Consider the following 24,201-nt stretch of genomic DNA (forward strand, 5'->3'; position numbering starts at 1 on the left):
TCCTAGCTGTCCTTTGTGAGGTCACGCATGGATCTTCCTTTGGGTTGCTTGTCATGAACCGGCTTTTGTGAGATCATAGGCATGCTTCCGGATGGAAGGAGCCCTACATCATCGAGCAGCGTCGTAATCTGAGGCATTCGCCTGCATGGCTCTGCGTCTTATCCAATGGGAGTTGTTAGAGTGTCTTTCGTTTCTGTATACAGACAAAGGTAGAATTAATGTATGTGTTCTAAAAGCAACCGAGTCAGAGGGAAAGGGGGATCAGGGAAAGAGTGCAGATAGGTAGGAACTTTAATGATCTCCTTTATTTCCAAGCTTCCTTGATATTTTCTGAATTCCAACATGAGTGACTAATATTCCAAATTAACTTTCGCCCAATAGTGAGGCACTGCCAATAAAGAAATAGTTTGTTCACAACTCTGATTGATAATGCAGCCTGTAGGACAATTGACATTACTGTAAATAAATGTATAAATCTCAGCAGTGGCCACAACGGGCAGTACAGTGTCCCTTGAATTGCAAGAGTATATAAACTTTAACATACCCGATTAACAAAATGTTCCTCTTGGCCTGCTTTTCCCTTCCAGTGGCATAAAGAGAGATTTTGCAGACAGTCATTAGGTTTAAATACCTGGTACAGTGATCCCTTTTAAGCCTCTCCCACAGGTTTTGTTAAAAGGCAAGCTTACCTGTGCCTTGCTTTAAAGACACAGACAATATTCCTACAGTTTTATTGTTCATGACCTGGTCTGGACTTTTTAGGGTTTTAATAATAATGATGTTGATGTTGATATGGCATATAGTGACCGGGCTTAATCCTATGTAGGACTCCATCTTGTACCTAATTCTATACCTCTGAAATCAGTGAGGCTGGCAAGATTGGAGCTACCCATTGCCAAAGTAGAAAAACAGAAGAAAGGAACGAACCTGTGACCCCGTCTCCCATCAACCCCAGACAGCAGGGATGATGGTCAGGGATGTTGGAAAGTATAGTCCAACAGTATCTGGAGGACTGCAATTTCTCCATCTCTGCCGTAAACTGATTAGGACATATTGCTGTTTTCAGGTTGACAAAGAAGGGATTTGGACCCTCCGTTGCTATAGGGAATCACCATGTGGCACAGGATCTACAGTACGGGTGGGAAGAGGTAGGTCGTTCTATGTCATTAACAGCACATGCATCCCGTGCCCATATCTTCAGATGTGGAGGGTGTGACCCTGTGAAGGCAGGGCCTTTTTGGTGGAGACTCCTCAGTTGTGGAATAGGTTCTCCAGGGATCTTGGCTGCCACCTAGCATGTGACCTTTTGAGCACAGACTGAAGGCAATTTTATTCTCTCAAACTTTTAATCAGTGATGTACAATTGACTCCTGCGTTTGCTATTTCGCTCTTTTTATTGCTTACTTTTATGGTGGATATTGCCGTTTGGCTTCAGCTTTCAATGTCACTTTCTAGCTCAATGTTAATTGTTGATATTAAACCTTTATTCGTAGGAGCCTTGGGCGCCACTTAAATTGCAACATGGGATAAAACTTTAAAATATTTAAATCACTAATACATAGTTCTTTAATCTGGTATTATTTCCATTTAAAGGACCGATAGATTAATCTTGGAGTGTCTGAAAATGGAACATTGCGTGTTGTTTGATTTGCAAGTTGATTTGCAGTTTCTTTAACAGTATGTAGATTAGGACTATACAGCCTTAAAATCACACTTTTGAACTCTGAAACTAAATGTCTCTTAGCTCTGGCCTTGAATCTGAGGTATGAAGGGATTGTTTAGGCCATAACAAGGGGTGTCTCTAAATTTCCCACCAGAAATCCTGCTTTTAGTGTTGGCAGTTCCAGTCCTCTGGAATAGGCATCTACTGCAGAAGTTGATTTTGCTTAAGAAGGCTGCCCCAAAGTGTGAAATATTAGGAAATATTAATTGAACATTTGTATGAATTGGTTTGTTGTTTTTAGAGTTTGTTGAAATGGGTTTAATTGTTTTTAGAAATTGTGTTTTCTGTACAGGCAACCCCTGATTTGTGTGGGGGTTGCATTCTAGGTCATTGTGTGTGACAGGGGAAGGTGTATAAGCCTGGTCTACCCCACCCCACCCCAAGTTTCGCCCCCTTTTCTAGCCACTTCTGGGTCATCACGATGTGCACAGTTGCGCACATATCGAACGCATGTCAATCGGTCATTGCCTGCATTTTGTTTTTATCTTGTTTTGCATCACTTTGATGGCCTCAGGCTGCAACACGGTTTATAGACTCCTAAGATCATTACATCCAGGGTCTGAAATTAAGTACTTGCACCTCTAGTGAGAATCAGGCTCCCCACTATTTCATTAGTTATGGAAAAACAAATTATGTATTGAGGAATGTATTAAGTATGCATTAGGTATAATGTATGGTTTTTGCCAGTGAATATAATAATGTATAATCTATAGATTAAGCTAACATGGAAGGGGTAACCCAAACTTGATTGCAACCTGAGAATCCAGGCTGTAGGTATTTTTAGCTGAAGATGGCGCAAACATCCTCTTTAATTATCTGTAACAAAATCTCCTAATCCTGTATCCTCAGGAGATGATGAGCAGTCATCAGTTAACCCCATTTAATATACGGCTGTTTGAAATGAGAGGAAGTCTGTGTAGTCAAGCATTTTCAGCACAGTGAAATTGAGTAAAAAAAAAGGTAATATAAACCTGTCAGAGAAAATATCAGGAAAAGTAAGTGCTAGGATGATGGGGGCCTACAGGAAACAGATTGAATTATTTACACACATAGAATGATAATGCAGTAAATATATCCGGAAAGCCGTGGCTTATCCTTTATACACGGCAGGTTCCAATTAACCTACAGCCTGTGAACATCCAAATCCATTATATTCAGAGTTTAGGAAAGAGAATGTAATTGATTTAATGGTAACTTAATGGCACACAATTTTATACCATATTAACAACAATTAGATTTTTTTTCTCCTCCTGTTATGGGATGGCGACTGTGCAGCAGTAGTACCACTGCTTCTGTGTGTTTTTAAAAATTCTGTCAGAGCTTTTTTTGGGGGGGGGGGTGAGGGAAAGGATTTGTACAACTCAATCCTTCTCCATACTGAACGTTTAAGACAAGTACCATCTTATATTGGGTTGGATTCTGACAAAAGCTGCAGTCTGACCTAAGCCCCCTGAAGTGCCACCAAACCCAGGAGGACTTACTTCCGAGTAGACATGGTTGGGATTGCACTTGTTCTCCACTGAAATCAATGGGATGTAAGTAATGACCAATGCAGGTTCAACTAAGTTAGGATTTAATTACCTATTGACAAATCCAGGTTGCGCAATTAAGGTAGATTTAAAGCTCTTACACAGCAAACCCACTTCCCCCTCCCATACTCATAGCTGTCAACATTTCCCTTTTTCAAAAGGAAATTCCCTTATTCCGAATAGGATTCCTTGGGAAAGGGAAAAGTTGACAGCTATGCCCATACTGGATGGGGAAATGCGCTTGAAAGTGCGAGGGAACACCTGATGCAATGTTGTCTACCCTCTCCACAAGCAGATCAGCACAAATGATCCATAAATAACAGCCAACGTTGCTGAACAGCAACTTCAGGCAAACAAACAATCCTTCAGGATCTATCCTTCCAGTGAGCACTCAGGGCTGCTTTCCTTAAGAATGGATAGGTTTGATCTTCTTGCAGTCCATGGGACTCTCAAGAGTCTCCATAATAATATATGTATACCCCACCCATCTGGCTGGGTTTCCCCAGCCACTCTGGGCGACTCCCAACAGAAAATTAAAAACACGATAAAACATCTAACATTAAAAACTTCCCTAAACAGGGCTGTCTTCAGATGTCTTCTAAAAGTCAGATAGTTGCTTATTTCCCTGACATCTGATGGGAGGGCGTTCCACAGGGCAGGTGCCATTACCGAGAAGGCCCTCTGCCTGGTTCCCTGTAACCTCCCTTCTCACAGTGAAGGAACCGCCAGAAGGCCCTCGGTGCCAGACCTCAGTGTCCGGGCTGAACGATGGGGGTGGAGACGCTCCTTCACGTATACTCCTTCAGATTCACCTTAGCGCTATGCTTCTCAGTTTTACAAGTACTTCATCTTGGGGGGGGGTCTAAGAACCATGGATTTAATGTGCCCCCACTCTGGCCTCCGGCTCCTTGGAGTGCTCACTAGAGACTGCCCCCCGTCACCAGGCCAAACCTCTGACCAACTTTGCTCCAAGTCCTCTATGAATCCTTTTGGCTGGCTGGAATGTGTCCTCAAATTTGATCTGCTTCTAGTTTTTGAGGATGAAGGATGAATCTGCGTGTTTGTGTTCGTAGAAACCTCTGACTTTTGAATGGCAAGGAAGTTGCATCCATTGCCCTGCCCATGCTTGCATCTGGCTGCACCCATCTTTGACTTCTGGCCATGCGCGTCACTGAAGGGATTGCTGCACTCCTACCTTGGCTGCATTCACACCATAAATATAAAGCACTACAGTACCACTTTAAACAATCATAGGATCATCTAGTCCAACCCCCTGCCATGCAGGAATCTCAGCTAAAGCATCCATGACAGATGGCCACCCAGTCATGGCTTCCCGCAAAGAATCCTGGGAGCTGTAGTTAGTTTGAGGTGCTGAGAGTTGCTAGCAGATCCCTATTCTCTCCTCAGAGCTAACATTCCCACCCAGAGAGGTTTAACAATCAATCCTTCTTCACAGGGAACTCTGTGAGGGAGAAGGAATACTTTGTTCTGTCTTTCTTTCGTCTTTCTCCAAACTGGATGCCATTGCCTCTTGCTTTTATTCATTTCACAGTATTTCTGCTTTCATTTAGATGTAAAACGTAAATAATGCCTTGGGTTAGAAAAATATCAATTTATTTTGCAGAACTATTTCTGGTTGCTTTTCTAAATTTTTTCATTATTATTATTACTATAGCAAGTAATACCCTGCCATCTAGTGGAGAAAAGAACCACCCAGTTTTACATGCCTGATGATGCCGGATATATGAATTCCCTTCACCTTAAATACACAGAAATCAATCCTTATGATTAGGAGTTAACATCATGCTCACGCATTCACTTAGATTCATGCCTGCGATCAATAAATTTGGATAGAAAATCTCAGGCTAACGCTAGTTTGATGCCAGTACTTATTCTCAGCTTAAATCTATGTAACATCGACTATTTAAAATGGCAACTTTTATATTATTTTAATATTCTGTGCATTTCATTGAAGAAGAAGAAACACAGCAAGAGCAGAAAATGGAACTCCGAGGACAGGCTGACTGTCATAAAGGCTAACTATTATTTGTATCTCATCCTTTTGACTTGCAGACTTGTTATGTGATGTGTTAGTGGATGTGTCCATCTTGCTCCTAGAAATGTTTTTTGTCTTTAGCGTTTCTTTGCTTGCGGCAAATTGGTTGCCCTATATTTCCTTTGCCACTAGCGCTCCTCGAAGTTTTGCATGTCACTGATCATCGATACAGGGGATTTGTGGTGATGTGCAGAATTTGTGATATCTTCTCCAGATACAACTGGAGAGGAAGGGGATGTTCAATCCATTGTGTGCATGGAAGGATGTGCTGGGTACAAATGATGATGATGTACAACCAGTGCTTTTTTTCTGGGGGTACACAGGGGTACGCATACCCCTAAACATTTGTGAATCTAAGTTTGGCCTCATTGAGGGGCAGTATTTCAATATGAGTAGGAAGATGAAAGTATCCCTAAACATATTTTTTTTAGAATAAAAGCACTGGATACAACACTTCTTCCAAAAGCAGTCAAGGGCTGTGCACAACAATAATCAAAACATCTAAGTGCTACAAAACTAAAACAGTATAGTACCACAGCATGGTACTAGAACTGCTAGATTCAGACCATGTATTCGTTGGCATTTGGGGTGTGTGTGTGTGTGTGTGTGTGTGTGTGTGTGTGTACATGGTGTATACATGGTGGAATCTCGGGCTACATACCGTCCTCCTTACGAACGCTTCAGGTAACGAGCTGTGCTAAGTAGGTGTTCCGGGTAGCAAACTTTGCCCTGGGATGCAAGCGGAAGTGAAAGTGTGCCTCAGGTTAAGAACAGACCTCTGGAACGAATTAAGTTTTTAAACGGAGGTACCAGTGTGTGTGTGTGTTGAGACTGCAGACTGAAATAATAAAGAAACTTATGGTTTATTACCAATGGCAAGCAAAGCCATTGTGAGTACAAGCTTATATGTGGCCATCATGGAGTCATAACAAAAGACAGAACACTAACTGACTGAGGGAGGAGGAGAAAGGAAGTAAAGCCTGAGAGAAAACAAATCTGCAGGTAGTTGCTTGATCAGCGAGGGATGAAAAGGTTGCATTTCTGTTTATTGCCTTCTGCTGGTTCAGATAACTTACTGCAAGTGTTGCTACTCCCAACAGTACTGGCCCTTTTCTATCTGCTGTTCCTGGAGACAGGACTAGTTTTCCATATTTTAAAACTGGATCCATTGGCCATAAATTGTGGAGTACTACTCAAGTACAAAGGAACCAACTTGGCAAAAGGTATACCATACCCTCCAAAATTTTCTGATGAAATGGGGACGTCCTATTCCATAATAATAATTTTACTATTTGTACCCTGCCTATCTGACTGGATTGCCCCAGTCACTCTGGGCAGCTTCCGACACATATATTATACAAACATTAAACATTAAATAACTTCCCTATATGGGGCTGCCTTCAGATGTTACGGACAACTGTATAACCTCCAACATTTATCCGATGTAAATAGGGATGTCCTAAGGAAAAGCGGGACATTCAGAAACTGGGACGGCTTCTGTAAATCCGAGATTGTCCCTGGAAAATAGTGACACTCAGAGAGTCTGTTACATGGGAGAGAGCTTGTCCTATAAGAACAGGAATAAAAAGACTGTCTTTATGCTGGTTCTCTCTCAATGGCCTGTTTCATCTTGTTCGTTTTCCCTCAGTTTCATTTCCCTCAATGAACTTTTCTGTTTCCTAGCATTTGAAAAAATAGCCTTGAACTGGTGTAGCTTGTTTCTAGGTTTCAAGCTCATTTTATACAGCCAAGAGAGGCACTCTTTTCAGGGTTGTTTTTCCCCTCTTTTTTGAATTTTGAATGACGTCCTGAGGCAAGAATTGTCCTGTTTCTTAGCAACCCAGATGGGTTGAATACATTTATGCATTCAAACCTCTTTGTATAACAAAAAAGAAAGAAAAAAGAAGAGCACAAACATCTCCCAGAACAAACATTGCTGTTATGAGACTCTCCTCTCTCTGTGTGTGTGCTTGCTTTGCTCTAACCAGGGCTGCAAAGGGAAAAATGTGATCCGGCATGAAACACTTGGGAAAGGACTTGGCTTTAGAGAGGGTGAGTAGAATCTCCTTGCTTCTTCAGCTCTGTCTCCTTTATAAGGGTTGCAGTTTTACCGTTATTAATAACTAGGGCAACACTTAAAATAATTGTGATGGCATCAGGGAGAACTGTGTATATAGCCAGAGGAGATTTCAAAAGTTCTCACCACAATTTCTAAAAAATGCAAGTTTGTATTTTACAGCCTACTGTTGGAAAAACGAAATCCCAACACCTACTCCATGCCAAGTTCAGGGTTCCTGGGCTGATGTACAAATCCCAGAACAACTTAGGTCCAGGATAGCTTAATATAAAGCTCAAACACTGTGATCATCTGGAGGAGTGCAGTTAATTGTACCCGCCTCCCACTCCTCCCTGTAGCAGAGGCCCACCTGGATGAACTAGAGGCTGGACATTTAGTGTTGCTGATCCCATGCTTTGGAACACCTTCCAAGAGAGATTCAGTAAGCATCCTTGCTACTGACTTTCAGGTGTCCCTTGCAGACTTGTTTAGCTGACAGGCCTTTGCACCTGTCTAGTTTTTATTTTTGCTTAGCCAGTCACCTTAAATATTAACTTTTAACAGTGGCCACATGACCTGGAAGCTGTACGCCGGCTCCCTCGGCCAACAAAGCAAAATGAGCGCCGCAACCCCAGAGTCGGTCACGACTGGACCTAATGGTCAGGGGTCCCTTTACCTTTACCTTTAACCATGTACACCGCCTTGATATCTTGGCAGTACAGATATACTTCTATAAAGGCATAAATATCTGGCTGCGAATATATCTGCATATGGGAATACAAGCTAGCTATTGATTGCATTTTTCCTTCAGGGAAGGAACTTTTTTTGTTTGCATTCTTGTTGGGTGGGGAGTAAATGTATGTGGTGATGTTTTGCTGGGTACCATGTATTGCCTGAGCACAACTTAGTACAGTGGTACCTCAGGTTACATACGCTTCAGGTTACAGATGCTTCAGGTTACAGACTCTGCTAACCCAGAAATAGTACCTCAGGTTAAGAACTTTGCTTCAGGATGAGAACAGAAATCGTGCTCCGGCAGCGCGGCGGCAGCAGGAGGCCCCATTAGCTAAAGTGGTGCTTCAGGTTAAGAACAGTTTCAGGTTAAGAACCGACCTCCGGAACGAATTAAGTTCTTAACCCAAGGTACCACTGTAATCAGCTACATTCAGAATGAAAAAGCGCTTTATATGCATTATAACACTGTGACACCAGATGGCACTGTGGAGTCCCATCTTTCGCAAACACGATTTCCCTTTATGAAGTTTACAACGTGTTTAACTGAAACACTTTATTGATGTGTCTCAGTCCAGACCTAGCCAGTTTTTTTCGATGGTGACTTCTTCTGTCTGCCCAAAGGAAGTGATGCAGTGGGCTTATTTTCATGGATTGTTGCTGTTGTTTCTAAACAGCTGTTTTCTGCAGAATTGTATTAAAAATAAATTTGTATGATAAATCAGTAATAATCAAAGTCTTTCTTCTTATTCCTCTTCCTCTTTACCTCTTTACCTTGTTTAGGCATAGAGCGGCGAGTGCAGAATGTTCCCCAATATCCATGCTGGGAACCAATCGAAGTGTACTTTCGATTTGAAGGGGAGATTTGCTACGAACCTGGAGCTAGCCTTACAACGAGATCGAGTCAATGAGTCTCAGCCACTCACAGCCCCTCTGGAAAAGGATAGCTGCCTAAAACAACCTCCTGATTTCAGCTACAGGCTTTATATCACCCGAGGCCTTCTCAGGAAGCCGCGAGGAAAGTCGAAAGAGCTGAAAAAGAAATCGCCCCCAAGCACGGTGCAGGAAGAGTTGCAGAGGATAAGGTCCAATTTATTTTTCTCCATCGTGGAACGCGAACAGGAGCCCAAGATCATCACAAGGTTTCCCCACATGGGTCCCTACGAAGCCCAGCTAATGTTTGTGAAGATGGGAAAGTTCAAGAGCAGCAAATACCAAGATCCAAAACCATTTGACTATAGACAGGTAAAGGGAAGGATGAATTGAGATAGAGGCAACTGGAAAAGGGTGGCCTTTGGTGGGGATGGGGATCGAGGCAATGCACTGCACCAGGTGTGGGTAGACTACAAAGCTTCTGGAATCTACTTTGTGCTGCCCCAGATGTATTGGGACATTTATGCACAATCTCACTTTCAATACCATTTACACAGTTTTGGGGTGGACATACCGCTTTGTTTCCTGTCAATGCATGTCCCATGACTTCTTGCTTAAAACATTTAACTTTTCATACTACAAATGTTCCAGGTTTGTTTGATTGCTTTCCTGCTTTCATTGTGCTGCAGTGCAAGACTGTCCCTCCAGACAGCAATAACGTAGTAACTAACATCAGGGAAGCGTCACAGAGCAACTAATAAAGCAAAATGACCTGTGGATGGTCCACAGCATAAATCTACCACAAATACATTATTATTGCGTTAATGGCATGTTGCAGAATAACCTGCAAACAACAACAACCAGCCAAGACGGACTGTTTGGGGTGGTTTATTTATTTATTTGTTTTAACTATACGGTAGTACCTCGGTTCATGAACACCTTGCGAGTTGAACGTTTTGGCTCCTGAACGCCGCAAACCCAGAAGTGAGTGTTCCGGTTGGCGAAGGTTCTTTGGAACCCGAACGTCCAACATGGCTTCCACTGCTTCCGACTGGTTGCAGGAGCTTCCTACAGCCAATCAGAAGCCGCGCCTTGATTTCCGAACGTTTGACTTCCGAGGTACCACTGGAGTTCTAAGATCTACAAGTTGGAGCCAAGTCTTTACACAGTGGCTCAGTCAGACAGATGTACATATAGAATTGAAAAAGGCTAAAGGGTACTTCTGAGAACATGCTCGGCCCAGAAATTTGCTTTTCTCACCAGGGTGGGTTTCGCACAGAAATTCAATCCTGGTCTGCCCCCCACAAGTTTTCTTCATTTCAGCAGTGAGAGAGGCACATATTTTCATTTGTTGCTTTTCTTAAGGAGCCAGACATCAGAAACCCTTGCAGTCTAACTCAACTCACCTAGAAATCTACCATTAAAGCTTAGCTTTCCTTCTGCCTTTACACATAGGGATTGGGGGGACTTGATTCCATTCTCCTCGAAAGGTGAACCTACCTAATTCACACTTCCTGAAATAATACTTGAATCAAAATACAGCAATCCTTTGAAATTTGCATTTCTCCAAATTTTGCAGTGTGCTTCTCCGGCCAAGAGATATGTACAAAAATGCATGTACTAGAGGAAAGCACGTATATAAAAGCATGAAAGACAACAGGAATACTGCTTTGCAAAAATGTCAGTATTGGGCAAAATTGTATGCTACAATGCTGGTGAATTTTCATGAGGACTTTAAAAAACCCACCTAATGTGAAGAACCAAAATAAATATTAGAAAAATGAGAAAATGAGAGAACCCTAAATTGACAGTTTTGCCTATCCCTACCTACATAACACAGAAGCTGCATCATTTCTGTTTGGTGTGTCTATAACAGGCATAGGCAAACTCCGGCCTGCCAGATGTTTTGGAACTCCAACTCCCATCATCCCTAGCTAACAGGACCAGTGGTGAGGGATGATGGGAATTGTAGTCTTAAAACATCTGGAGGGCCAGAGTTTGCCTATGCCTGGTCTATAAAGTGCACACACACCAAGAAACACACACAAGCAACAGAATTTCGTGTCTCCACAAGATGGCACTATTGCAACAAATGCTTTGGTCAAATGAATGCAGTGATGTGGATCACATTTATCTTTTCCTTATAGTGTAGTTGGGTTATGTGGTTCTATTAGCCTTTGAAAAATGTCTTTGACGCCTCAGGGCTCTTCAGAAACTTTTTAAACATTGGGATCTTCATCTTCAATCATGGTACTCTGTTGGTGACTGGATTTTTTCATGAGACTTAAATTATTTTATAGAGGCACATTAATGTCCAATACAGCCATTTCTGGGGACACGGGTGGCGCTGTGGGTTAAACCACAGAGCCTAGGACTTGCCGATCAGAAGGTTGGCGGTTTGAATCCCCACGACGGGGTGAGCTCCCATTGCTCGGCGGTCCCTGCTCCTGCCAATCTAGCAGTTTGAAAGCACGTCAAAGTGCAAGTAGATAAATAGGTACCACTCCGGCGGGAAGGTAAACGCCATTTCCGTGTGCTGCTCTGGTTCGCCAGAAGCGGCTTAGTCATGCTGGCCGCATGACCCGGAAGCTGTACGCCAGCTCCCTCAGCCAGTAAAGCGAGATGAGCGCTGAAACCCCAGAGTCGGTCACAACTGGACCTAATGGTCAGGAGTCCCTTTACCTTCACCTTACAGCCATTTCTAATGCATTTCATTGTATTTCTCCATTCAGCCACAACACAAATTAACAGGTTAACCCTCCCTGTGGTATTTAAAAAAAATCAATATCATTACTTTTATCGCACTGAACATTTAAGGTTGCAGCTAGGACAGGAGGCCTTTCCACCTGGTCCTCAGGACTCTTCCTAGGCCTCATCCCTTCCCAGGCCAAACCCCTCACTGGATCTGCACCCTTCTTGAGTATTTTGCCTGGAAGATGCAAAGAGGTGTAGGGCAGTTCTGAGCTAGATGGACCAATGGTCTTCCTCAACAGAAGGCAGCTTCCTATGTCCCTATGAGTGTTTCTGGCTGGCTGGAATATGTTCTTCAGCCCTTACTTCAATGAAGGACAGAGAAGGGTGCATGAGTACATGTAGGAAATAGCCTACTATACAAAGGTAAACTTTAGATTGGTTGCTCTCCTACTTTTCCCTCTCATCTCATGTACCACTAGCATGCAGCAGGTTGCTTAAAAGGAAATGTGGCCCCAGACAGAAATTGGTCCTCAGACCTGACTTAAAAGATTTTTCATTGAAAGATGGCCCTGCTTATGCGGTCACATGTGAACCTTATGATGTTAACAAAGGGCAGGTGTTTACTAGCAGAACCGGTTAAGAATGTGTATACGGAGATGATTATCTGAGGTGCTTTGAAAAGCTAAGATTAGCATTTCCGTACTAAACTTACTGGATAATTTATTCCTGCCTTAAACCAGGAAGTGACTGTATATTATTAACGACAGCTGTGTGTCTTCTGTTGACTTTTGAGAGCCTCAGAAGTTTACAAATCAGCTTTATTGATGTTAGCTGAGCAGTTTAACAACTGAGTATGTGGCAAGAAATGAGCTCTGTCCGGTTCCAGGATCACTTCTTGTTTGTTTATTTCTTTTAGAGAATCTCTACCCTACCGACGTGGGGATCCAGGGCACAGTCCTTCAGTGGCTGCGCTCGTTTCTCTCTGGTCGGGGACAGAGGGTGGCACTTGGGGGGGAATTGTCATCGCCCCACTCCTTGGTGTGTGGAGTACCTCAGGGTGCGATACTCTCCCCGATGCTTTTCAACATCTTTATGCGCCCCCTCGCCCAGCTTGTCTGGAGTTTTGGGCTGGGTTGCCATCAGTATGCTGATGACACCCAACTCTATCTGTTGATGGATGGCCATCCTGACTCGGCCCCAGACACACTGACCAGATGTTTGGAAGCTGTGGCTGGATGGTTACGTGGGAGCCGGTTGAAGCTAAATCCTTCGAAGACAGAGGTCTGGTGGCTGGGACGGGACGATATGGGATTGGGGGGGCAACTCCCATCTCTTGCGGGGGCGCAATTAGTGCCAGCACCGTCTGTTAAGAGTTTGGGTGTAATCTTCGACACCTCCCTTTCCATGGAGGCGCAGATTGCAGCTACAACAAAGGCGGCATTTTTCCATCTCTGCCAAGCTAAGCAGTTGGCTCCTTACCTCTCTCGCCCTGACCTAGCCCCTGTGATCCACGCGACGGTCACCTCCAGACTGGATTATTGTAACTCGCTCTACGTGGGGCTGCCCTTGAGACTGACCCAGAAACTCCAGTGGGTGCAGAATGCTGCAGCGAGACTCCTTACGGGGTCTTCGCTGCGAGATCACATTCACCCGGTGCTATACCAGCTGCACTGGCTCCCGGTGGAGTACAGGATCAGGTTTAAGGTGCTGGTTTTAACCTTTAAAGCCCTATACGGCATAGGACCCTTGTACCTACGGGACCGCCTCTCCTGGTATGCCCCACAGATAAACTTACAGTCTTCAAATAAAAACATATTGAAGGTCCCAGGCTACAGAGAAGTTAGGCTGGCCTCAACTAGAGCCAGGGCTTTTTCGGCCGTGGCTCCGATCTGGTGGAACACTCTGTCACAAGAGACCAGGGCCCTGCGGGACTTGACATCTTTCCGCAGGGCCTGCAAGACAGAGCTGTTCCACCAGGCCTTTGGCCAGGGCACAGCCTGACTCCCTCCCTCGGCAATCTTCGTGGAGCTCTGGCCCAATGGTTGCCAGTGGCTTGAATTAATTAATTTTATAATGAATGATTTTAGAGTGTTGTTTGTGCTGTACTTTTGTACTGTTTTATTGTTGTTAGCCGCCCTGAGCCCGGCTTCGGCTGGGTAGGGCGGAATATAAATAAAATTTATTATTTATTATTATTATTACCTTGCAATCTGCTAAAATAAGTGTCTTTAACCTTTTCGGACCCATGACCCACTTTTAACCCAAACATGCATTTGGAGACCCATTTCTTAGTCTTTTACCACATATCTGCAGTGCTCCTGTTGCCACCCACTTTGAATCAGACTGCCACCCACTAGTTGAAGACCACAGTGGTACCTTGGTTTATGAACTTAATCCGTTCCAGAAGTCCGTTCTTAAACCAAAATGTTCTTAAACCAAGGCATGCTTTCCCATAGCAGCAGGGGACTTAGTTTACAAATGGAACACACTCAACAGGAAACATAACATGTTCTGCTTCCAAGGCAAAGTTCACAAACCAAAACACCTGCTTCCAGGTTTGCAGTGTTCTTAATCCAAGTTGTTCATAAACTAAGCTGTTCTTAAACCAAGGTACCACTGTAGTGCCATAAAAGGACCATGGTGTGGCCTCAAGACTGAAACACAACAATACAACCCCCCCAAAAAAACCCCACCCTAGTAACATAAATAAATAAAACAAAATACGGGATATAAATCCATTAAAAAAGCAGCATGAAAGAAATGCAGAAATGAAAGCTCACTTATTAAAGCTATGCATATTTAAACTACATATTTAAAATACATGGCTTCCCATCCAAAGAATCCTGGGAGCTGTAGCTTGTGAGTATGCTGGGAATTGTCCTAATGTGAAAGATAAACTACAGTTCCCAGGATTCTTTGGGGGAAGTCGTGTGTTTTAAATGTGTGGTGTATATCTATCTGTATAGCCTTTGCTTTAAAAGTACAGTGCCACAGCAGGAGGTAAAAAAACCCTCGACAAACCTAAAAAAATTTAGAAGCATGTCAAAATAAAATAAAATAACTGTGTTTGCTATATCCACAAAGAAGTCGCCGTGAATGGGCAGTAAGAATGACAAGCACCAAAGCATTGCTCCCAAGTTGTTTGCCAGCAAATCCAGGTGTTCCCTCTCCATGTTTTCCCCCGTGCAGTATGAGCCAGATAGACCAAATTTTGTGACCAGCTATGCCAGAGACCCTCTGAATCTAAAGTTGAAATCCCAGTGTTTGAGCAAAGGTAAGTCCTCGCTGATCTTCAGAAGCAGGTATGACACCCGTTTCGTGCTTCAGAGGAACAGTATAGTTTGAACATCATGTTCTCTCAGTAATAAATTGGATTGGGAAGCTTGTGTTGTGCTGGGCATGGGGTGTGGTGTGGGATGTGGCTCTCAAGACTCTCTCCAGGCTGTGCTTCCTCCTCCTGGTCCTGCTCTGCACCCTCCTTCCTTGGCTGAAATATGTCCTTGAAATCTGATAATGCTTCTTACTTACTTGGGTGGAGGATAGATAGGGATGCATGAGTCGATATACTATATACTGTCTAGCGGCCTATGGTATAATTGCACTGGATAGCACAGTTGGTTAGAGCACGGTGCTGATAATGCCAAGGTTGCAGGTTCGATCCCCACATGAGACAGCTGCCTATTCCTGCATTGCAGGAGGTTGGACCAGATGATCCTCAGAGTCCCTTCCAACTCTAAAATTCTATGATTCTAGAAAGGTAACATTAATGTCTGCTGCTCTACCAACTTTTGCTGCTGGCCCTGCCTCCCACAGGCCTGCAGCCCTCAGAAGGTTGCCCACAGGACAATGTGCCTCCCATAAGCTGAAAAGGGCTCCTCATCCCTGTAATAAATAATAGAATCATAGACTCATGGAGTTGGAAGGTACCCTGAGGATCATGTAGTACAACCCCCTGCTGAACTATCCAGGAAGTTAAAGAGGGTTGCAACTGGCTCCCGGTACGTTTCCAAGCACAATTCAAAGTGTTGGTGCTGACCTTTAAAGCCCTAAATGGCCTTGGTCCAGTATACCTGAAGGAGCTTCTCCACCCCATTGTTCAGCCTGGACACTGATGTCCAGCTCTGAGAGCCTTCTGGCAGATCCCTCACTGTGAGAAGTGACGTTACAGGAAACCAGGCAGAGGGCAGTGGCACCCTCTCATCAGATGTCAAAGAAATAAACAACTATCTGATGTTTAGAGGACATCTGAAGGCAGCCCTGTTTAGGGAAGTTTTTAATGTTATATGTTTTACTGTGTTTTTAATATTCTGTTAAAAACAGTGCCCAGAGTGGCTGGGGAAACCCACCCAGATGGGTGAGGTATTCTGCCCAGAGTGGCTGGGGAAACCCAGCCAGATGGGTGAGGTATTCAACAAGTTGTTGTTGTTGTTGTTGTTGTTGTTGTTGTTAGACTCTGATAGTTTTAATCTTCATTAAGCAGGCATATTAAGTATTTGGCCCTCACAACAGCCATTATTTCCTTTAGGGAACAATAGTAATAAAGGTTAGCTTCTGGCATATTTATAACACAAAACATTAATGCTAAGATTCTCATTTGACTGTTTATAACACTCAAAAGTCAACATATCATTAGAAACGGGTGATTGTGAAGCTTGGCTAGGCAGTCCAAATCTTCCTCTTTTGTTCCTACACCCCACTTGAATTTCACTTGCCATATTTGATCATGCTGCTGCCATTTAGCATTGTGCTAGGCGCTCTGGAGAATGTGTAAGTGGCACTGATAGACGAGTTCAGAACTGAACATCTACGCTAACTGGTTGCAATCTATGGAGCAGCAAACTCAGCAGAAGGCCGAACATCTGCTGTTGCATTTACAAAACTTCATGCGAATATGTGTCCACCTGTTAGGTAAATGGGATACAGCAAGAGGCACAGGTGTATGATGTGCCTGGTGCAACTCTGGCCACTGATTCTTTATTTATTAAGATATGCATGGCACTTGAGTATAAAAGCAAATAATTTTAATGTGGTTTCCAAAATGAGTAAAAGAATGGAATTATCAGTAAAAAAGAGTGTTTAAAACAACTATTTAAAACATTTTTTGGAGGGGGTGACCCAGTGTGGTGTAGTGGTTAAGAGCGGTAGATTCGTAATCTGGGGAACCGGGTTCGTGTCTCCGCTCCTCCACATGCAGCTGCTGGGTGAACTTGGGCTAGTCACACTTCTCTGAAGTGTCTCAGCCCCACTCACCTCACATAGTGTTTGTTGTGGGAGAGGAAGGGAAAGGAGAATGTTAGCTGCTTTGAGACTCCTTAAAGGGAGTGAAAGGCGGGATATCAAATCCAAACTCTTCTTCTTCTTCTTCAATAAACAAAAAACAACAACCCCACCCCAGAATAAAACATATATCGATGTTCTACCTATCTTGGTAGGCTTGCCTAAATGAAACTGTTTTACCAGGCACTGACAAGAATACAGAGAAGGCCCCTGGCTGTCCCCTAGTTACTTTCAATTTATATGTACGCTTTTATACTAAAGGTAATCTCCAGGCACTTTCATACCAGTAATCCAACATCGCACCCTTTAATAAATCTCCCCAAAATCTAGTAATAGTTACAGTGGCAGACATTGGGCTCTCAAATTTCTGTGTCACCCTGTGCAATGCTAAAAATTGGCACACACAAACCCCACCTCTCATGCTCCCTTCTGCATAGTTGTTGTGGCACCCTTTGCGGTTACTCGCGCCCAGGGCAGCCAGACCAGTGTGGCTCCCCTAAAACTGGCTAGTTGCTTTGGCTGCAATTCTGTTAGTACCATTGGCTCTTGTGGGACTTACTCCCAAGTAAACACCATAGTATTGTGCTGCATGCACTTTCAAATCCTTTCCCTGGCAGCAGCAGTGCACAATACGGATTCTGAGCACAAACTTCCTTTTGTTTGCTGTCCCTCTTCAGTCCACGGACTCCATCCTCTCGCGGAAGAAAAGGGGGGACCCCGATCCAAGGAAAGATTCACCACCTGCTACAAGCCTCAAGAACTCAAGTGGGATTCGAAGTTACTTCTGCCAAAGGAGCCTTGGCCTACTAAACCTGTTTCCTTCACAGTTAGTACAACACCCCATAATTCCCTTCCCTTCTCCGCATCTTCTTCCACTGAGCTCATATTTGGAATAGAAATCTGTGGGTGTTCTGAATGGTGTGTTTTTTTTTTAAAGTAAAATAAAATAAGGGCATTGCTTTGCTGGAGTACTTGGGAGTTTCTGCAAAGCTGATAGCTAGCCAAATTCTAACCTAAGGTGATATAATTAGAAGACAGGCTGTGGGTTGTTTTTTTAAATGTCTGTCTCATATACAGGTTCTCACAGGTGGAAGATATTTGTAGGCCTGCTGCTATTTATAGTTTTGTTTGAAAACTGTAACTGTTTCTCTTGCAAAATGCCATGAATGACAGTGTGTTGCTTCACGCCATCAGATATGGGGATACTTTGTAAAAAAAAATATATTTTTTTAGAAAAAGCAAAAAATACACTGTAGAACCTTGGGTACATTGGCTACATTGCAGGCTGAAAGGAACAGATTCACCCAGTTTTTGAGGGATCAGAAGCGACTTGGGCTTTCTGACAAATTATAGACTTTTCCGAATGAGGCATGAATGACTCTTGTGTTGTTTTAAACGGAAACAAGCCAGAGCCATTTCAGAATGTGGGAGGCGTAATTTTCCTGAGCTAGTCTTGGAGATTCAAATGCATGTTGGCAATTAATGTAATAGCATGTGTAGAATCTTGCCTACTGTTTAATGTTGCTTGAGCTGCAAATGCTCTTAAATTATAAGCACTAATACATGTGGAAGAAAATTCCATTGTAACCAGTAAGGTTTCCGTCTGATCCCCTGCTATAGATACGCTATATTGGGGATAAGGAACCTTTGACCCTTCAGATGTTGTTAAACTACAATTCCCATAATTCCTGAATTTGGCCATGTTGGCCAGGGCTGATGGAATCCAAAAACCTCTAGATGACCACAGGTTCCCCACTGATGCCCCATATGGAATGGGGCACCTCCCTGACATTGGGTGAGGATGCTCGTATGCACATGCAAAGTTTTGGATCGTAGCTATGAAGATATCAGTTAAGAATTTTTAGTCACTTTAGGGAATAACATGCTAAGATTATGTTGTTTATGGTGAATGCTTGAATTTGTTCCTGCTTTGTTTAGATGCTACACAAAGTAGGTATAATCACAGATGCATGTATTCATGTGCCAGCATTTGCTGGGCAGCACAGAACCCAACTTTCTGATGCAGAACCTGGTTTAGCAACTTTTTAGAGCTACATAGAAAATAGTGGGCAGATATTTTTCTTGCAAAGCAGGGCCAGCCCACCTATGAGGCAAGGGGAGGTGACTGCCTTGGGTGGCAGAATTCACAGGGACAACAGATCTGGCCTCCAAGGCATGCATTGCCCACTGCGGTGCGCTCCTTGGAAGCTGGGTCTGCTGCCTCCTTGGTAGCACCCCCCCATGCCAACTCTATAGTGGTCTCTTGGCTAATAGGAGGTGCTGCTGTTCTCCCTCCCCTAGGAAGGAAATAGCAAGGGCTGCCTTCTGGAGTCTCCTAGGCTCTGCACCTGCCTAGTGCAGGCGTAGGCAAACTCGGCCCTCCAGATATTTTGGGACTACAGTTCCCATCATCCCTGACCACCGGTCCTGTTAGCTAGGGATCATGGGAGTTGTAGTCCCAAAACATCTGGAAGGCGGAGTTTGCCTACGCCTGGCCTAGTGTGATTCAGATTGGGCCCCTCCGACCCACCATGATTCACTGCTGGTTAGGTGCCCTGTACATTATCCTGTCTCTCCTGTAAGTTCAGATGTTTACTGCTGCCCCCAGCCTATGCTTTCTGTTATTTTATTTGTTCCTCTCTCTTTTTGTTCTTCTGTGTTCAGCTTGATTTTTTAAATTTAAAAAACACATGGCATATTTGTAGGCATTGTGCGAAATCATATCGCAGTACAAATCTTGCCAGTCCTCTGTATGGATGATTGGATGAGGTGCTTCCTGTTGTTGTTGAAGGGACTTCAATCGCTTGAAACGAAGCACACATCATGGAGGCTTTCAGGAACTTCGGCTTTGCCAAGAAACTGCACTGCAGGAAAAATAGCGCCAAAACACAAACATTGCCACCACTGTTACATAAATGGATTGCTAACACCCCAGTATGAACCATGTCTGCTCTGATGTAAACCCTGTTGAATTCAGTGGGGCTTTTCCCCAGGCAAATGGAGGATGACAGGGATGGTGTAGAGCTAGTTTGCTCCCACCTACTCCCCCCAAACCCCTTGCATGTTCATGTCAGCCATGTACTGAATGCCTGAAGGAGCGTCTACACCCCCATCACTCAGCCCGGACACTGAGGTCCTCCTCTAAGGGTCTTCCCTCACTGCGAGAAGTGAAGTTACAGGGAACCACGCAGAGGGTCTTCTCAGTAGTGGCGTCCTCCCTGTGGAACACCCTCCCCTCAGATGTCAAGGAGATAAAGAATTTAGCAACTTGTAGAAGACATCAGAAGGCAGCCCTGTATTGGGAGGTTTTTAATGATTGATGTTTTTATTATGTTTTTAGATATGCTGCAAGCCACCCAGAGTGGCTGGGGAATCCCAGCAAGATGGGCAGGGTATAAATAATAAAACAACTGTTGTTGTTGTTGTTGTTGTTGTTGTTGTTGTTGTTGTTGTTGTTAGGCTTATATCTGCTGAGGCCAGTGCTCCTCACAGGCAACCACAGATATGTGAGGAGACAGGCCTGCTGGGGAAAGTTTTTTGACAGGCTCTCATCATATTTGGCAACTGTGAAGCACAAGCATTAAAAGCACTTGAAACAGGCTGAGTACATATCCTCACTAGTAAATGGGTGTCTGTATGATATTCAATTTGGATGGGTATTCAATTATTGCAGCTAAAACCTTTTTTGCCAGTAAATGTTATGTATCTTCCCTTCAGGCTATGCTTATGTTATAAAGCCTAGCTGCAAAGCAAGGCCCTTTTGTTTTAAGATGTTTGATATCTGTGAATCCCCTTTTGGTTAAAAGCATGCCCGTCAGTAGTTTTCTTATATTGTTTTAATGATTTTGTCTTCAGAGGCACAGAAGCCAACGAGCTGCACACAGTGCCTTTCTGGAACGTGTAGAAGAAACACTAAGCCAGCTGTGGTTGAAAGAGGTAAGTTGCCTTCAGGAAATCTAGCAACTCAGTTTTAAACCAGTTTATTCCCCTCTAAGGAACTCTTATGGTATAAAGTACAGAGAATATGTAGACAACTCCTACCAGTTCCATTCAACACACAGAGAGCCACAGGTTCCCCACATCAGGGGAGGAACTGAAGGAAAGTTGGATAGAAGTTGTTGTGGTGTCTAGTTGTCCTCAGGACTGTTGGGGAGGAAGGCTGGTAGACCAGCAGCAGGTAGAGTCAGAGCCAGTGACAGGCAGTGCCACCTCCTGATTGCTTCTAAGTAAGAAGACAGGCAGATGGGGGCTGACTGAGGACAGACTGACCCTAATGGACTCACCCAACTTGCCCTAATGGACCAGCCTCCACTGAGAAGAAGTGAGCAACGTGCTCCAGGAACACACTTGCAGCCTTCATAAAGGTGAAGGTAAAGGGACCCCTGACCATTAGGTCCAGTCGTGACCGACTCTGGGGTTGCAGCGCTCATCTCGCTTTACTGGCTGAGGGAGCCAGCGTACAGCTTCCGGGTCATGTGGCCAGCATGACTAAGCCACTTCTGGCGAACCAGAGCAGCGCACGGAAACGCCGTTTACCTTCCCACCGGAGTAGTACCTATTGATCTACTTGCACTTTGACATGCTTTCAAACTGCTAAGTTGGCAGAAGCAGGGACCGAACAACGGGAGCTCACCCCATCGTGGGGATTCGAACCACTGACCTTCTGATCGGCAAGTCCTAGGCTCTGTGGTTTAACCCACAGCGCCACCCGCGTCCCCCTGCAGCCTTCATGGGTCACGTAAATAAGGACATATGGAGAGCCCTCTGCATCGTGCCAGAGGCCCATCTAGTCCATCTTCCTGTTCTCACAGTGGCCTTATAGGAATCTGGCAAGCCAGAACTGAGCACATGAGAACTTCCTCTTCCTGTGGTTTCCATTCAGAAGCATTACTGCCTCCAGCTGTGGAGGAAGAGGAACAAGCATTGCAGCTGGTTGGTAGCCATTTCCTCCATGAATGTGTCTGTTCCTCTTTTAAATCCTTCCAAGTTGGTGGCCACCACTGCCTCTTGTGGCAATGAGTTCCACAGCTGAACTGCACTCTGTGTGAAGCAGTGTAGCCTTTTATATGTCCTCAATCTGCCCAAATGTTTGCTTCATCGAATGCCCGTGAGTTATAGCGTTGTGTGTGTGAGAGAGAACGAAATTAGGCAGGCTTTCTAGATATGGATGTTGACCTTTTGTGACATTTCCTCCCTGCTTTCCAGGCAGCCCAGAAGCAGGCCCAGGACAGAAGAAAAGCTGCATCTAGTCTGAGGCAGAAAACGCCAAGCACAGCTGTTTCCACTGAGAGCGATATTGAGATGCAGCAACAGGCCGGCAGGCAGCAGGAAAAAAGCCTGCAAAAAGGACGGCTCTCTCAGCCACCACCTATGGCAACACTGGGGTGGCAACTGTCAATGCATATAAAACCAGAACCTCTGGGCTTCTTGCTGCCAAGTGGCGTTGCCCAGAGTGTCGAAGAACTGAGGTGCAAATAATGAGGGGGAGACCACAGAACACTCTGCAAACACCTGGATTGTATTATGCTCATTGCTGCTATTCTAGTGCCAGTAGGGTTCTGTACTGCAGGAGGATAAATCTCATCCTCTCTTTAGCACAGTGAATGTAATAATTGTAAATAATAATAATAATAAGCAATCAAACATACATACAAGTGCAGCAAGGGATGGTTTTATCTATATAATACACTCCCACATCTAATGGCACTCAGGAGTGTTTTGCTAAAAATGATATACAGTGGTGCCCCACAAGACGAATGCCTCGCAAGACGAAAAACTCGCTAGACGAAAGAGTTTTCCGTTTTTTGAGTCGTTCCGCAAGACGAATTTCCCTATGGGCTTGCTTCGCAAGACGAAATGTCTTGTGAGTTCTTGCGAGTTTGTTTCCTTTTTCTTAAAGCCGCTAAGCCGCTAATAGCCGTGCTTCGCAAGACGAAAAAACCGCAAGACGAAGAGACTCGCGGAACGGATTAATTTCGTCTTGCGAGGCACCACTGTACAGCGGTACCTCGGGTTACAGATGCTTCAGGTTACAGACTCCGCTAACCCAGAAATAGTGCCTCAGCTTAAGAATTTTGTTTCAGGATGAGAACAGAAATCACTTGGTGGTGGTGTGGTGGCAGTGGGAGGCCCCATTAGCTAAAGTGGTATCTCAGGTTAAGAATAGTTTCAGGTTAAGAACAGACTTCTGGAACGAATTAAGTTCTTAACCCGAGGTACCACTGTAATCAAAACCATCAATCCATATTCAAATAGGGGGAAATTAGTAAAAATATATATGTTAATACCGTGAGAATGAAGTAGAACTTCCTTCGGAGAAGACAAACGGGCCTGCTGCAGAATCTGCACCCTGATGGTGTAAAAGATCTGGGATAGCTCAGATTCCTGCATTGCAGGGGGTTAAGCTAGATGATCCTTGTGGTCCCTTCCAACCCTATGATTCTACGAAGCGTGTCTCACATGAGGTGCTTCACAACACCTGTACCAGTGTGGGGTAAAGAAACAGGCTTTGAGCACAGCAGAATGAGCAAACAAAAGCACACGGTATGTGAAATCAGAGGAACAGGCTAGAAACAGGTGAAAGTTGATGTACCCTCACGGAATAATTTCATACTGGCTTCTGATTGCAATGATAGTTAATGGCTTCTGGAGCAGAATGGGCATTCTTCATCCCAACCAGGCATGAATTTGTATAGCACATTCGGAGATTTGAACATGTCGTTTGATACAGCATATAAAGATGGGTTTGGATCAGATGGATTTGATATGCCCTACTTCATATGGGGGTTGGCAACCTTTATCAGCGGGAGAGCTCTTCTTTACAGTCAACTTCTGAGAGTGGGCACATGCCCACACAGAAGGTGTGGCCAAAGCAAAAGTGGGTGTAGCTGAAGTGGGCGTGGCCACAGCTGTCACTCCAGCACACCACACAGAAATGCAAGCGCATATGCACTCAGCCCAGGCATGAGCACACACGCAGGTTTGTAAAAGAAGTTCGTGTCACATAAAGGCAATAGGATGCATGCATCTAAAAACAAAGGGGAAATGATCCTGCCACAAATGAGTGTTATCTGCCCCATGCATATGGAAGCACACTGTAGACACAGCATTTGCCAGGCCACTGAAAAAAATTCTCACAGCTCCATGAATGAGTATAAAGGTGGTTTCCCTGGAAAAGCACATCACGTGCGCCAAAAGCTCTCACCCAAACGAAAGGCTGTGTCAGCGGTTGTTGTTTGTCTCTAAGCTTCGAGTCCATTCA

General features: G+C 44.2%; 1 protein-coding gene across 2 annotated transcripts; it reads left to right on the forward strand.

Moving 5' to 3' along the window:
* The first annotated feature begins 213 nt into the window (after window positions 1-213).
* LOC308459482 (uncharacterized protein C7orf78) lies at window positions 214-22,534 on the forward strand. Of its 2 annotated transcripts, XM_080975048.1 has the most exons (8): window positions 214-282; window positions 1,067-1,148; window positions 7,297-7,360; window positions 8,880-9,341; window positions 14,853-14,937; window positions 17,618-17,766; window positions 20,796-20,876; window positions 22,146-22,534. In XM_080975048.1, the coding sequence occupies exons 4-8, from the start codon at window positions 8,901-8,903 to the stop codon at window positions 22,416-22,418; spliced, it is 1,029 nt and encodes a 342-aa protein (XP_080831174.1). In that variant the 5' UTR covers window positions 214-282; window positions 1,067-1,148; window positions 7,297-7,360; window positions 8,880-8,900; the 3' UTR covers window positions 22,419-22,534. The 2 variants fall into 2 exon arrangements, with proteins under 2 accessions (XP_080831174.1, XP_080831175.1); XM_080975049.1 differs by lacking the exon at window positions 1,067-1,148 and having other exon boundaries at window positions 257-282.
* Window positions 22,535-24,201: the final 1,667 nt, after the last annotated feature.

This window comes from Podarcis pityusensis (assembly GCF_964106645.2).
Source record: "Podarcis pityusensis genome assembly, chromosome: 12".
Taxonomy (NCBI): Eukaryota; Metazoa; Chordata; class Lepidosauria; order Squamata; family Lacertidae; genus Podarcis; species Podarcis pityusensis.

Excerpts from the sequence above, each read along its gene's own strand:
- LOC308459482 (XM_080975048.1), top strand. The coding sequence starts at position 8,901 with ATGTTCCCCAATATCCATGCTGGGAACCAATCGAAGTGTACTTTCGAT. Across the intron at positions 14,938-17,617 it reads ATCCCAGTGTTTGAGCAAAG|TCCACGGACTCCATCCTCTC; the intron begins GTAAGTCCTCGC and ends GTCCCTCTTCAG. Across the intron at positions 20,877-22,145 it reads GCCAGCTGTGGTTGAAAGAG|GCAGCCCAGAAGCAGGCCCA; the intron begins GTAAGTTGCCTT and ends CCTGCTTTCCAG.